General features: G+C 35.7%; 1 protein-coding gene across 1 annotated transcript in view; it reads right to left on the bottom strand.

The window, feature by feature from the left end:
• Nucleotides 1–16,694, bottom strand: part of SPATA16 (spermatogenesis associated 16) — a 288,894-nt gene that overhangs the window by 205,199 nt on the left and 67,001 nt on the right. The window contains exon 2 of the mRNA XM_062177925.1: nt 8,009–8,154. Coding sequence (XP_062033909.1) covers nt 8,009–8,154 — 146 coding nt within the window. The remainder of the gene's footprint in view (nt 1–8,008; nt 8,155–16,694) is intronic.

The following is a 16,694-nucleotide window of genomic DNA, read 5'->3' as shown; positions in this document are numbered from 1 at the left end:
GAAAAAAAAAATGAATCAATGAAAAATGGAATAAGAGAGGAAGTAGGAGGTGGGATGGGAGTAGGGGTGGGAGGGCGGGAATGGAGAAAAGAAGAAACACTATATTCCTAAAAGTTGTACATATAAGATTTGTATTCATTAAATAAAAAACCTAATAAAAAAGTCTGCTAAAGTTGCAGTATATAAAATCAACACAGAAAAATCAATAGCCTTTGTATACATAGACAATGCCATGGATGAGAAAGAACTTCTAAGATCAATTCCATTCACAATAGCTATAAAGTAATTAAATACCTTGGAATAAAATTAACCAAGGATGTCAAAGATCTCTATGATGAAAATTACAAAATGTTAAAGAAAAAAACCAGAAGAAACAAATAGCAGAAAAATTTTTCATGTTCATGGATTGGAAGAGTTAATATAATCAAAATGTCCATACTACCAAAAGCAATTAAAGATTCAGTGCAATCCCAATCAAAATACCAATTAAATTCTTCTTAGATCTAGAAAAAAAATTGCAAAATTCTTATGGAAACAGAGGAGGCCCTGAATAGCTAAAGCAATCTTAAATAACAAAATAAAGCTGGAAGCATCACAATATCAGAGTTCAAGACTTACTACAGGGTAGTTACAATCAATACAGCCTGGTACTGGTAAAAAAAAATACATGTACACCAATACAACAGAATAGAACCCCAGAAATTAACCCACGAGAATCTACAATCAAGTGATCTTTAACAAACGACGTGAATCAATCACTGGAGAAAGGACAGTCTATTGCAGGTATACATGTAGAAATATGAAGCAAGACCTTATAACTCATACAAAAATTAACTCAAAATGGATCAAGGATCTAAATCTATGACCTGATACAACCAAATTTCTAGAGGAAAACATTGGGGAAAAACTACAAGAATTGACATAGGCAAAGACTTCTTGGAAAAGATCCCAGAAGCATAGGCTGTAAAAACAAAAATAGAGAGATGGGATTCCATCAAGCTAAGAAGGTTCTGCTCTGCAAAAGAAACACTTAACAAAGTGAAGAGACAGGGCCAGCACCGTAGCTCACTAGGATAAACCTCCGTCTGTGGCACTGGCACCCCAGGTTCTAGTCCCAGTTGGGGCAGCAGATTCTGTCCTGTTTCTCCTCTTCCAGTCCAGCTCTCTGTTGTGGCCCGGGAAGGCAGTGGAGGATGGCCCAATTGCTTGGGCCCTGCACCGGCACGGGAGACCAGGAGGAAGCACCTGGGTCCTGGCTTCGGATTGGCGCAGCACACTGGCTGCAGCACACCAGCCGTGGTGGCCATTTGGGGTTGAACCAACGGAGAAAGGAAGACCTTTCTCTCTGTCTCTTTCTCTCTCACTGTCTAACTCTGCCTGTCAAAAAAAAAAAAGAAGAGACAAATGACATAATAGGAGAAATTATTTGCAAAGTATGCAATTGATAAAGGAATAACATTCAGAATCTATAAAGAGCTCAAGAAACTCAATGAAAACAAATAATTCAGTTAAGGAATGGGCAAAGGACTTGAACAGATATTTTTCAAAAGATGAAATTCAAATGGCCAACAGACACATGAATAAATGTTCAGGATCACTAGCCATCCGGGAAATGTAAATAAAAGCCACAATGAGGTTTCACCTCAGTCCAGTTAGAGTGGTTCTCATATGGAAATAAAAAAAAAAAAACAATAAATGTTGATGAGGATGTGGGGAATAGGAATCCTAATACACTGTTGGTGAGAATGTAAACCATTTTTCAAGACAGTATAGAGAGTCCTCAGAAATCTGAAAATATATCTGCCATATGACCCAGCCATCCTACTCCTGGGAATTTACCCAAATGAAATGCAATTAGCATATGCAAGAATTATCTGTAACCCCATGTTTGTTGCAGCTCAACTAACAGTAGCTAAGATATGTAATCAACTCAGATGTCCGTCAACCGATGACTAGATAAATAAAATGTGTGGGGCTTGCACTGTGGTGCAATGGGTAAGCCTGCCACTTGCAGTGCTGGAATCCCACATGGGCATCAGTTGAAGTCCCAGCTGTTCTGCTTCTTATCCGGTTCTCTGCTATGGCCTGGGAAAGCAGTAGAAGATTGCCCAAGTCGTTGGGCTCCTGCACCCACATGGAAGACTGGAAGAAGCTCCTGGTTCCTGGATTCCAATTCGCGCAGCTCCGGCTGTTGCAGCCAACTGGGGAGTGAACCAGCAGATGGAAGACCTCTCTCTCTGCCTCGCCTTCTCTCTCTGTGTAACTCTGACTTTCAAATAAATAAATAAATAAATTATTATTATTTTTTAAAATATGTGGTATAAATACAACATGGAATGGTACTCAGCCATAAAAAAGAATGAAATCTATTTTACTACCATACAATGGATGCAACTGGAAACCATTATACTTAGTAAATAAGCCAGTCCCCAAAAGACAAATATCATATGTTTTCCCTTATCTGGCTAACAGAGTACAAAAAGTGCAGTGTATATGAATAAAATTGGCATTTTGAGAGTTGATTATTGTTTATAGCTCTTGTCTCTACTGTTGAGGAACAGTGTTTTCTTACTTCTTGTTGAATTCAGAGTGGAGTGTTAATCTTATGATAATAAAATAAATTCAAATAATGTCATTGTAAAAATTAAAATAATAAGAAAGGAAAGAGGCAGGAGGGTGTGTGTGTGGGTGACAGGTAGGGTAGTGTGGAGAGTATCCCTGTGCTCTTAAATGTGTATATATGAAATGTAAGAATTTTTCACCTTATATAAATAAAAAGAAAAATTTTAGTGTAATATAATTCCATTTATTATTACTCTCACAAGTCTCTGTGATATTATAGTCAAAATTTGTATCAACATATATAGTACTATAATTTGCTATTTTTAATTTTGTGTATATGTTGAAATATTGTTTTCCCCTTAGTTATTAATTTAAATTTTTTATAAAAACTTTGTTATTCCCTTTTTTATCATTTCTATAATGCTTCATTCATTTTTATAATTTCATGTTTCAATCTCATATCCTTCAGTGAGAATACACCTCCAAATCATTCTCATAATATATAGATATTATCTATATCATAATTCTGACATAACTTTTTCAACTTTATATAATGATTTATTTCACTTTCATTTTTGAAGAATATTTGTTGAAAATAGAAATCCAATTGACATTTTTCTTTCAACTTTGAAACTGCTGTTCCATTGTATTTGATATCCAGTTGCCAAAAAAAAGTCACCTATTATTTGTATCATTGTTTGCCTTTTGGTAAATTTTCTGGCTGCCTTTAATATTTTGTCTTCATCTTGGATTTTCAATAGTTTGATTATGATGCCTCCAAATGTGGTTCTTTTTGTATTCATCAAATCTGAGTCTCACAGAGTCTTTCTTTTTTCATTAATTCTGGGGAACTTCCAAAAACTATTTTTTATCTCTCATTCTTTTTCTTCTTCCACTGGGATTCTGATAATATGTATATTAGATTGCTTGTTATTGTCCCTGAGGAAGATCACTGAAGAATTTAATTAAAAAAACTCTCCCTCTTGGTTTTTTTTTTTTTTTTTCATATTAGGTAATTTCTACTGGCTTCTTTGTCTTCCATTTCATTATCTGCCTCCTTTGTAAACAATATCCAACTTGATGTTATGGTCAGTCAGTAAATATTTAAATTTCATGTATTTCACTAATTTATTCCCTTTCTCCACTTGCTTCTTTTCCATTGTTTATATTTATCTACTGATCGATATCTACTCACTCATGATTTTTATTTTAAGTTTCTTGAAATTATTTCATAGCTTTGTTGAAATCCTTTTATTCCAATTTTAACATCTGGGTTGTCCTGTGGTCTATTTATAGGAGTATTTATATTTTCATAGCTTTGCTGAAATCCTTTTCTGCTAATTTTAACATCTAGGTTGTCTTGTGGTCTACTTATAAAATGGAAGAACTAATGTAAGGGAATATAGGATTGCTTAATTTCCTAAGTATCAGTCTCATTGCCATACTTCTTTGAATGTATATTAATTTTTAATTTTATGTTAGACATTATGGGTGAAACTTTGGGGAAATCTAGATTATAGTATCTTCCCTGAAATTGTGTCAAGAATTTGTTTCCTCTCACCTGAGAGTTATATGTCAGATATCCTTATTTTTATAATCTTGGCTTTAGTTTTTATTAAGACAGGTCTACTTTAGTATTGAACTCAGTCCTACTGGGTTGGTCCCTTCTGTAGGTCATGGTCCTTACTTTTAAAGTATAATTTGCTGGCTCACAACTGAATGCTGAATGTACACAGTGATTTTATTCACCCTTATATTTCAAGGAATTCCAGTACTGCAGGTCATTCAGCATTTCCATTTAGTATTTAGTTCTATATCAGAAAATCTCCTTGACATGGAGTCTCACTCCAAAAAGGTATGACTCATGTCTTGACTAAGAACCTGAGGTGAATTCTTATGTAGCATACAGTCCCCCAACTATCTTATACAACTATCTCTTCTTTGACCACTTGCCATATAAATTATGTATATATTTTTTGGCAACCTAGCAGTCTAATTTCTGCCTCCTGAGTTCAGTATGACTGTAGTTCCACTTGGTCACCATGTTCTAGAATTATAGCAGAAAAATAATTCCAACAAAAATCTGAAGACTTTCAACTTCACTGTGTATATTTCTCCTCCTCTGAGGACCAAAGTCCTACTGTAAATATTGTTAAATGCCGAAAACCATCTACTCACATATTTCCTCCAGTTTTATAGTTACCAACAGAAGGAAGATAGTCTGATACCCATAATTGTTATGGCATAAACAAATCCATGCATTTTTATTTAATTTTCACAAAGCCTTTGTAATATTTCATTTATGAAGTAGATCATATTATTATGATGTAATTTTATATAAATTTAAGTTAAGGCTAACTAGCATATGGCAGTGTCAGAATTTGAACCTAGGCAGTCAGATTCCAGACTCTGTGCTCTGACTCCATATACTATGCTGCCCCTGCAACATGAAATTATGTTTATTTTCTTCATAGCATTTATTATACTGTTTACATATCATGTACTTACTGATATTGTTTGCTATTTTTGGGCTGTAGAAGCACTATGTAGTTCCTGTTTATAACTTTCTTCTTACTTCCTAGAAAGTGGACAGGCTTTTGGTGGACATACAATAAATGCTTATTGAATGAACAAATGAATATGTCATAATTATATAATAATATAAAATAGGATATTTTACACATATTTATGACTGTAGACTTATCTTGTCTGCTACCTTGTAGCTACAAAATTCTGCAACAAAAATGAAAGAACTAAAGTTGGAGTATATGCTAAACAGTGACATGCACCAATAGAATTCTTAAAATTATGTACATCAAAATGTAATTACATGGTAGGAAAAGGATGGTAGCAGAATTTATCTTCATGATATGATACCAGTGATTGGAAATTACTCTTGAGAACATTCAAAACATCTACAGATATATAGGGCTACTAGTTTGATGAAGTAAGCACACAGGCACTGTGACTGGTGACTCTAGTCATCACTTTGGGTTGAAGCAAAGAAGGTATCCATGTTTGCCTCTTTGTATATGTTATGAGAAGAAAAAAGGCTGTTTATGAAAATAGTAGTTTCTGAAGCCTTTGTATCAATTATTACTATTGTTTAAATGGCAATCTGTGGCTGTTTGATTTCAAAATGTATCTTCATTGCACATAAAACCATGAAGCTGCTGTTCTAGTCTTCAACATGACAAAACAATATGCAGTTATTATTTTGAGAAACAAAATGCTTGATAGTTTTTAAGCAAATTTTTGTGTTAACAAGTCTCCTAAAGATATGCAGTAGACTCCATATTTACATAATATTAAGGAAAGGATACTTCAACAGATGCAAATAAATGCAAAAAAGGAATATTTTAATTTCAATCTATGATTAGTATCAACTATCACAATGTGGTAATAATACAAAAGCAGAATTCTTCATTCAGTGTGTAATTAATGGTTGTAAGATATTTATAGACAAAATATTCTGATTAATTAATATTATGAAACATATTTATTGATTACACCCAAGACTCTATTTTAAAATCTGGGATCTTTAAAAAAGCTTTAATGTTAAAATCTTATGCACTGACTTTTGCTGTTTTGTACTATGACAAGCCCAGCAAAATGATTTTAGTTAGTGCATTATTAATTGTATGAATTGACTGTTTAACCTCTATTGATTTGCATTTTTAACTTAATGTTCAACTCAGAAACAGAAGCAAAAATCATTTTACAGTGGAAAAAGTATGTAAAAGTAAGCTCCAACATAATAGAGTAGGTAATTTCATTTTATCATTAAATATCTTCCACTCAGTAATCTTCAAGATCTTGAAAGAGCACTCTTAGTTTTCAAACAGAAGGTTTCTAATTCTAAATAGTGAACTTACTAAAACTGATCCTTGAATCCTCAGTTTTAATAAACTGAATTAAATTTTGACGTGAACTGTTTATTACTAAATATGGTTCAAACACCTATTAGATTATTCTGATATACAGGAGATAGTTTTTGTAAAATGTAGGCCATGTTGTTGGTCCTTTTTATGTGTAGGTGAAAGCCATGGAAAAGGTGATATACAATTGCTTTCAGTGCATTGCAATTTATTATTGTTTACATACACTGTGGATTTTCTGGGCTAGACTCAATTTCAAATATTTCTCCTATTATGTTCCAAAGTCAGTCAAGTAGCCAGAAATTTCAATAATTTCGCATACTGAAATACATGTTACATGTCCCATATTACTTCTTTCAAATGGAAATGGAACAACATACTTTGACAGACCATAAATGCTGATACTGGGTTGGAAACTGGCTCCATGAATGTTTCCAGATAATATAGAAAATAGAATTTTCTTTTGGTCTCAAAGGGAACCTGCTGTGAGTTCTGTAGTTTACTTGAGATGGTGGATTTTTTTCCCAAGCAGTTTATCTTATGAATATCAAAGTTTTTTGTTGTCCACAGGATTCTGATACCAAGTTAAGCCCACTATTAGGGTTGTGAAAAATCTTGGGTAGAATTTTTACATCTTAGTTCATATGGGTTTGTAAATGACTTTTATCATGTTGACAAATCTCCCACTTACATGTGTCTTAATATAACACATAATTATATTTCCCAATGGCTAAAAGCATGAATTATCATGTTGATGTTAGTTTTTCTGTTTGTATTCAAATAGAGTGTGAGATCAGAAATGGACAAAACAAAAATTCTAGGAAGATTTCTCTGGGTCAGGGAGGAATATAGGCATCATAATTTGAAGAATAAAAGAGTTATTTGAAAGGTATTGTATGATTATTTAATCTTTGCTGTATGCTAAAGTTGATCATTACCCATGAGATTAAGGCCTTTCGGAAATACAACACAGGACAGGTACTTTTTTACAGAAGAAAAGATATGTCTGAGTAACTGTGAGAATTCTGGGAAATCACATGTGAACCTCGTGATACATAGTTCTGAAGAGTGTTAGAAGTATGAAAAAGAAATCCTTGTGGACGTACATAAAAAGTGTTTTGTGCCCTTGGAAAGCGGTCCAAAAGAAACTAGTTTCCTTTAAATCAGCTTTGCTGTCAACAAATAAGCCATGAATTTCAAGTTTTGAGTCGTTTCCTATTCAGAATTCTCTCCTACCATTCTGCACATCTTCTTTAATTTTGGAAATCCTTATTACCCCTCAATATTGTCTCCCTTACTTTTGTTCTTCCTGCAGCAATTTTCTACTAGTTACCTGCCTTTTACTTTTACCATGCATTGTGATTAATTGCTTATGTGTCTATTCTTCCACAAAGTTTTCAGATTCCCTGTGGGGCTTCTATGGTTGTCGTTTGAAATCAATCCAAGAGCAGATGAATCATTTTTTGGGTTTTTTAAATTAAAATGGAATGGAAGGTGAACAGACAAACTCATAGTACCTGCCATGTGTGTGGACAGTGTTGACTGATGCTTATTAGCATTTATCTTACCTGTGTGCATGATTCAGGGCAAGCTCAGGTTTCCTCATCCGCAGGTAGCAGGTAACAAGCTTTGTCTCAATGAAACTGGCCACACTTGCTATGTCTTCAGCAGATGCTTCCAAGGGTTTTCCCAGAGCTGCCCCTTTGCTGCAAAGCTTGACAAAGTACAATACTTTAAATGCCTAACAGTGTTATCATATAATTTATCTCTTAAATGGGTAAAACATACTGGGATATATGTTATACTCTTTCCACACTATATGTAAAATATTAATATTTTGATTGTAAATTAAATAAATTGTTCTTCTTCACCATGATTTGACTATAAGTGACACATTTTACTGTAAAATTCTTCCTGTAAAATATTTTAAAAGTATGATAGGTTTTTAAAGGCATGCCATTTGCTAAGAATGTCTGTCTTAAAACTAAAGCACAAAATAAGCAAAGATAATAATAGAAAACCAGGCATAAATCATATTAAATATCAGTGCTTTTATGAAAACCCAGCTGAGCGATGATCTAGCACACTATCAAGTTTGATTAAATATAATAAGGGGTATCGGAAGTAAACTCCTAGGAACCATTAACATGATCGGTGATTAATTTGCATCTGAATCATATTCTCTAGGATGTTATTGAAAAAAAAAGTGAAAATTTATTACAATTTATTGGCAGAGAGTACAGTATGTGAAAAATATGGCAAGAATGTGGAATTCTCAATAAAAATTCCAGGAAGTCAATGGTTTCTGGGCATTACAGATAAATGGGAAAGGAAGAAAATAATTAATTTGGGGATAGTACCCCTAACATTAAAAGGTATCAATAATATGACAAGGATAGATCAACACCTGTCCTCTCTGCTCCCCTGCCTTGGTTTCCTTCTGTTTCTTGAGGTTAATGCTGAGAGTGGGGAGACCCCCTTCCTCTGTTCAGTGACCTTACTCAGGACAGAGCTTCTTTGTTTTTTTGTTTTGTTTTGTTTTGTTTTGTTTTGTTTCCATCTGTGCAAACACTGGGGCACATTTTCTCACTTGAAATAGTTATATTTAGATTTAATATATTTTAATATTTATTTTCATGTAAAATTTCTTGTATTTTAAGTTCTGCTCAAATGATATAAACTAATTTTTTTGTGTTACCAAGAAATGTTTTATTTTTCTTGAAGTAGCTTTGTTAATTGCACAAAATTATGTTTTGTTTTTGCCATTTAAACACTATCACACAATCCTATTCTCAAAGACAAATGCTCATTAAAAACAAAGCAAAAATAAAAATTCACAACCTTAATTACCTAGTTTTGTCATTTAAAGGAAGCTTAAAGGGAAAAAAAGGAGGGGAAGAGATTTCTTACAAGCTTTCTCACAGTGTCGCATTTTCTCTAAAGAAGGGGAGGACTTAATAACAAAGGCGAAATAGCTTAAAGAGAAATAGTCTTAAACAGGGACTTTACAGAACTGTCAACATTAACACAACCTTGACTAACTGGTTTCATGATAGCATGTTCCCCACTCCACCCCTCAGTGTCCTCAGGTCTCTAGAACAGGCTTTGTGTACAGACAGAAGTGACTCTAAAATCAACAACCTTCCCTGCCCTACTGCCAGTGTCTTCTGAGACCCTGTAACCCAGGCTGGCTTTCCATTTACGTGAACATTATTGTCAGTAATTTTTAAAAAATTTAATCTAGTTATTTGAGAGTGGCTGTATTCTATTTTTAACCATATTTCTCGTCTTAATTTAACCCAAAAACTGCAACCTGGAAAAAGATCTGGAGTCTATGTGTTTAATATTCCTAGTTTGAGGAGCCAACTTTGTGGTACAGTGGGCTAAGGCATCACTTGCAACAAGTAGCATCCCATATGTGTGTGGTTTTGATTTGCATATCCCTGATGGCTAGTGATACTCAGTACTTTTTCATGTTTCCTGCCCATTTTGTACTTCTTTTTTTGAGAAATGTCTACTCAGATATTTTGCCCATTTCTTAACTGAGTTGTTTGTTGCTGCTGAAAATTTTGAGTTGTTAATACATTCTGGATGTTAATTCTTTGCTGGATAATCCTTTGAAAATATATCATACTCTGTCAGATGTCTCTTTATTGTTTGCTGTGCAGAAGCTTCTGAGTCTGATATAATAGCACTTGTCTAGTTTTTCTTTGTTGCCTATACTTTTTTTTTTTTTTGATAGGCAGAGTGGACAGTGAGAGAGAGACACAGAGAAAGGTCTTCCTTTGCCGTTGGTTCACCCTCCAATGGCCGCCGCGGTAGGCGCGCTGCAGCCGGCGCACCACACCGATCCGATGGCAGGAGCCAGGTGCTTCTCCTGGTCTCCCATGGGGTGCAGGGCCCAAGGACTTGGGCCATCCTCCACTGCACTCCCTGGCCACAGCAGAGAGCTGGCCTGGAAGAGGGGCAACCGGGACAGGATCGGTGCCCCGACCGGGACTAGAACCCGGTGTGCCGGCGCCGCAAGGCGGAGGATTAGCCTACTGAGCCGCGGCGCCGGCTTGTTGCCCATACTTTTTGGGTTTTATCCAAGAAGTCATCATCTACATCAATGTCTTTAAGTGTTTTCCTCATGGTTCTTTTGCCATGTTCAGTTTCAAGTCTTACATTTAGATCTTTGTTGTTGATTTAATTTTTGTATATGGGGAGAAGTAGGGATATAATTTTATTATTTTACATATATATGTCCAGTTTTGCCAGCACTATTTATTGAAAGGACTATTCTTTCTCAAATATGTCCTTGTGCCTTTGTGAAAAATTAGTTGGCTGTATGTACTTGGATTAATTTTTTACTTTGTATACAGTTCCACTGATCTATTTGCTGGTTTTTATGCCAGTATCATACTATTTTAATTAGTATAGTTTTGTAATATGCTTTGAAATTAGGCATTATGGTGCTTCCAGCTTGATTTTTTTTTCTTGCTCAGGATTGTTTTGGTTATTTGGGGTTTCCTCTAATTCCATAAGAATTTTAGGCTTGCCTTTTTAATTCTGTAAAGCACTTTGTTTTTGTCAGTACTTTGTTAAAGATTGTATTTAATCTACAGATTGTTTTAGGCAGTATAGACATTTTAATGACACTAATTCTCCTAATCCATAAGCAAGTGGTGTCTTTCCATTTTTGTGTGTGTTCTTTTTGTTTTGTTTATAAAGATTTATATATCCATTTGAAAGGCAGATCTACAGAGAGGCAGAGAGAGACAGAGAAGTCTTCCAACTGTTGGTTCACTCCCCAAATGGCAGCAATGGCCAGAGCTGGGCCGATCTGAAGTCAGGAGCCAGCAGTTTCCTTCAAGCCTCCCATGTGGGTGCAAGGGGCCCAAGGACCTTCTACTGCTTTCCAAGGCCATAGCAGAGAGCTGGATCAGAAGTGGAGCATCTGACACTCGAATTGGTGCCCATATGCAATGTCTGGGGCTGGACCAAGCCAAAGCCAGGATCCTGGAATTCCATGTAGGTGTTCCTCATGGGTGGCAGAGGATCAAGTATTTAAGGCATCTTCTGTTGATTTCCTAGGTGCATTAGCAGGAAGTTGAATGGGAAGTAGCATCCAGGAATGAAATAAGGGCACATATGGGATGCTGGCATCACAAGCAGTGGCTTAACCTGCTGCATTACAACACTGGATCCAAGATCTTTCTATTGTTTAATGTGAGCACTTTATCACTGTAAACTTTTTCTCTTAATACCGCTTTTGTTATAAACCACAGAATTTTATTTGCTGTGTTTTCATTTTCATTAGTTTCAAGAAAGAATTTGATTTCCTTTTCAGCTTCTTCTGTGGTATATTGGCCACTCAGTAGCATGTTTAATTTATATATATATATATATATATATATATATATATATATATACATTTACTATTGTTTCTTCTTATTGTTGATCTCTAGTTTTATAACTGTGTGGTCTGAGAAGATATATGGTATGGTTTTAATCTTTTTAAAAATATTTATTTATTTGAAAGGCAGAGTTACAGAGAGGCAGAGGCAGAGAGAGAGAGAGAAAGAGAGAGAGAGAGAGAGAGAGAGAGAGAGAGAGAGAGAGAGAGAGAGATAGGTCTTCCATCTTCTGGTTCACTTCCCGAATGGCCACAATAGCTGGAGCTGGGCAGATCTGAAGCCAGGAGCCAGGAGCTTCTTCCTGGTGTTCCCACACAAGCACAGGGTCCCAAGGACTTCAACCATTTTCTACTGCTTTCCAAGGCCATAGCAGAGAGTTGGATCAGAAGTGGAGCAGCTGGGACTTGAACCGGCACCCATATGGGAGGCTGGCACTGTTGGCAGAGGCTTTATCCACTAAGCCACAGCAGAGGCACCTGGTTTTAATCTTTTAAAAGACTTGATTGTGGCCTAATTTATAGTCTATCCTAGAAAATGTTTTATTTGCTGATGAGAATAATATGTGTATTCTGTAGCTGTTAGGTGAAAAAAAATCTGTAAATGTGTGCTTTGGTCCATTTGCTCAATAGTAATAGATACAATTTTGTTGATTTTCTGTCTGGATGATCTGTCGCTTGATGACAGTAGGGTGTTGAAGCCTCCCAATATTATTGTATTATAATCTACCTCTTCTTTTAGTTCTAATAAGTTTTACTGAACATAACTTGATGGTCTTGTTTTGAGTGTATATATATTTACAATTGTAAGTATTGTTGCTAAATTATCATCTTATATATTGGCTCCTTTTAAAATTGCTGATTTAAAATCTGTTTTATCAGAGTATAGCTATTCTTCTTTGTGGTTTCCATTTGCATGGTATATCTTTTTCCAGCATTTCACTTTAATTCTATGTGTATGTGTACCTGTGAAGTGAGTTTTTAGTAGGCAGAATATAATCGGGTCTTGTTTCTTATCTAATAAGCCAACCTATGTCTTTAGACTTGGGGATTTAATTCCTTCACATTCAATATAATATTGATACAAAAGAAATAACTCTTCCCATTTTGTTGATTACTTACTGATTTTGTCTTCTTTGTCACTGAATTTGGTACTGTCATAAGTTTTCATGATGTTTACTTCTAATGTAGGACTCCTCCCTTCAAAATTTCTTGTAAAGTTAGACTGGTGGTAATGAATTATCTTTATTTTTGCTCGTCTTATAAATATTTTATTTATTTTTCACTTCTAAAGGATAGATTTGCTTGATAAAATGTTCTTGGTTGGAAGCTGCTTTTATTTCAAGATCTTAAATATATTATCCCACTGTCTTCTGGTCTACAAAATTTCTGCTAAGAAGTCTGCTGTTAGTCCAATTGATTTTTCCCTTATATGTAACTTGACAATTTTTTTACTGTCTTCAGGATTCTCTCTTTGACCATAACTTTTGGCAATGTGACCTTAACTTTTGGCAATGTGACTATACTATGCCTTGGAGATCTTTTTTGGTTGAATTTGGTTGGAGTCCTCTGAGCTTCTTGTATCTGGATGGCCATATTTCTTTCAAGACTTGAGAAGTTTTGAATGATTATTTCATTTCAACTGGGCTTGAAATGTCTTATTCCTTTTCTTTTTCAGGTATCCTTATAATATGAATATTTTTTCACTCATTGGTATCCCATATTACATGCAGGCTTACTTAATTCTTTTAAATTTTTTCTCTTATTTTGTCTGACTGGGTTATTTCAAAAGTCTTTTTCCCCCCAGAAACTCTTTCTTCCACTTGATCCTTTCTGCTATTGAGTTCTCAAGTGCATTTTTGTTTTTTACTTCATTAATTAAAGTTTTCAGCTCCAAAGTCTGATTATTTTTAATGTTTTTTTAATTTATTTGAGAGGTAGAGTTACAGACAGTGAGAGGGAGAAACAGAGGGAAAGGTCTTCCATCCTTGGTTGGTTCAGTCTCCAATGGCTGCAATGGTCGGAGCTGCGCTGATCCGAAGCCAGGAGCCAGGAGCTTCTTCCTGGTCTCCCATGAGGATGCAGGGGCCAAAGAACTTGAGCCATCTTCTACTGATTTCCCAGACCATAGCAGAGAGCTGGATTGGAAGAGGACTCGAGCCAGTACTAGAACCGGCGCCCTATGGAATGCTGGCACTGCAGGTGGAGGATTAACCTATTGTGCCACGGTGCCGGCCCCTTTAATGTTTTCTATCTCTGAATTGAATTTCTCATTCATCTCATTGGTTATTTTCCCCACTTCTTTAAACCATCTATCTGCATTCTCTTGCATCTCACTGATTTCCTTAGGATTATTATTTTAATTTTTTCCCCAGGCATTTAATAGATTTTCTTTAGAAAAAGTTCTATATTTGGAGATCTATTGTGGTCTTTTGGAAGTATAATGTTTCCCTGCTTCTTTATTTACTTGAAATGGAGAGAGAGAAAGAGAGAGAGAGAGAGAGAGAGAGAGAGAGAATGACAGACACTCCATCTGCTGGTTCACTCCCAAGTGGCTGCAACTGCCAGGTCTGTGCCCAGCCGAAACCAGGAACTCCATGTGGGTCTCACATGCAAGTGGCAGGGGCCCAAAAACTTGGGCCAACATTGCCTACCTCCCCAGGCATATAAGCATAGAGCTGAATCTGAAGTAGAGCAGTGGGGTTTTGAACACTCTGGTTTGAGATGCCATTGATACAAGGAGAAGCTTAACCAACTCCACCACAATGTTATTCCCTTTTTTCCTTCTAATTCAAAATTATTTTTACCTTGAGTCCAGATATATTCTATTGTTATCTATTTTTCCTGGAAAGAGGTCACTTTTTATTTTCTAATTTGTGGCAATTTAAAAATGTTTTCTTCAGTTATATCTTTGGTTATTGGTCCTATTCCAACTGCAATGTTTTCTTTCTTAAAATATTTTTTCTTTAAATTTTTGTCTTATATATCTAGATGTAATTCCTGGACATTTTTATTTCAACACATTCATACAGTGTAAACTGATTGAACAATTAGCATTTCCTTTTCTGTACGTTTTTTGTCTGGAGTCTACTAGCACTTGTCTCCCAGTTATTCATACAATATATAATACAGTATTGGGAACTGTAGATGCCCCATTGTGCTGTGGAATACTAGACCCTAGTTCTATTATCTCACTGTTCTTTGGGAACCCTTATACAACTTTCTTCCATCCTGACATTCCCACATTTCACAGCCTCTAGCAATTGCTATCGTAAGTTCAAATTGATTCTTTTAACTTCCATATACTAGAGGGGATAGGTGGTATTTATCTTTTTGTGCCTGTATTATTTCACTTCATATAATGATATCCAGTTCCATCCATTTTTCTCTAAATATCAGGATTTTAATATTTTACACTTGAGTAACATAAACTACATTTTCTTTATTCAGTCATCCAGCAATAGACACCTAGGTTGATGCCATACCTTGGCCATTGTGAATAGTGTTGCAGTGAACATGGGGAACAGTTATCTCTTTCATTTACTGATTTCATTAACTTGAAGTATGTATCACAAAGTGGGATAGTTTGGGTCATATAGATCTACTTTTAGTTTTCTGAGGAACCTCCATACTGTTCTTTATGACAGCTATACTAATTAGCATTCTCACCAACAATGAGTAAGTATTCCATTTTTTTACATTCTAATCAAGATTTTTCCTTTTTGTGTTTTAGACAATAGCCATTCTAACTGGAATTAGATGAAATCTCATTGTGGTTTTGATTTGTATTTCCTTAATGGCTAGTGATATTGAGAATTTCTTTATATATTCATTTATCATTTTTTTTGACAGGCAGATTTAGACAGTGAGAGAGAGAGACAGAGAGAAAGGTCTTCCTTCCATTGGTTCACCCCCCAAATGGCCACTACAGCCGGCACACTATGCCAATCCAAAGCCAGGAGCCAGGTGCTTCCTCCTGGTCTCTCATGCAGGTACAGGGCCCAAGCACTTGGGCCATCCTCCACTGTACTCCCGGGCCACAGCAGAGAGCTGGACTGGAAGAGGAGCAACCGGGACAGAATCCGGCGCCCCAGCCAGGACTAGAACCAGGGATGCTGGTGCTGCAGGTGGAGGATTAGCCTAGTGAGCCGCAGCCAGCCCTCATTTATCATTTTTATATCTTCTTTTGTTAACTGTCTATTCATAAGCTCTGTCCTTTCTTAGCTGGATGGTTTTGCTTGTGAGATCCTTCTATATTTTGTACATTAATCCTTTATCATAGAAATAGTTTGCAATTTTTATTTTTTTTGATTCTGCTGGTTGTCTCTTCATTGTGTTGATTATTCCATTTGCTGTGCAGAAGCTTCTTAGTTTATTATAATTCTGTTTGTCTAGTGTTTTGCTGCCTGCACCTTTGGAATTTTTTAAAAATATTCTTCCTCTGACTTTTTTTATTCAACAAATATTTACCTTTTTAAAAATATTCATTTATTTATTTGAAAGATAGAGTTAGAGAGAGAGGAGGAGAGGGATGGGCTAGACCAAAGCCAGCAGCCTGGAACTTCTGGTCTCCCAGCTGGGTGACAAGGGCCCAAGAAATTTAGCCATCTTCTGCTTCTTTACCAGGTGCATTAGCAAGGAGCTGGATCTGGAGATCCAGGCAGGACTCATTTCAGTTCTCATATAGGATGTCAGCATTTCAGGTGGTGGCTTAACATTTTGCACCACAATCCCAGCCCCAGAATCTGGAGTCATACCCCAAAACAAAATTGTCCACACTAATGTCTTAAAGTGTTTCTCCTACACTTCTCTTATTTTCATAGCTTCAGATCCTATCTTTAGCACTTTAATCCAGCTTG

Source organism: Lepus europaeus, chromosome 2 (genome assembly GCF_033115175.1).
Source record: "Lepus europaeus isolate LE1 chromosome 2, mLepTim1.pri, whole genome shotgun sequence".
Classification (NCBI taxonomy): domain Eukaryota; kingdom Metazoa; phylum Chordata; class Mammalia; order Lagomorpha; family Leporidae; genus Lepus; species Lepus europaeus.
This window is presented reverse-complemented; position numbering and strand designations above follow the sequence as displayed.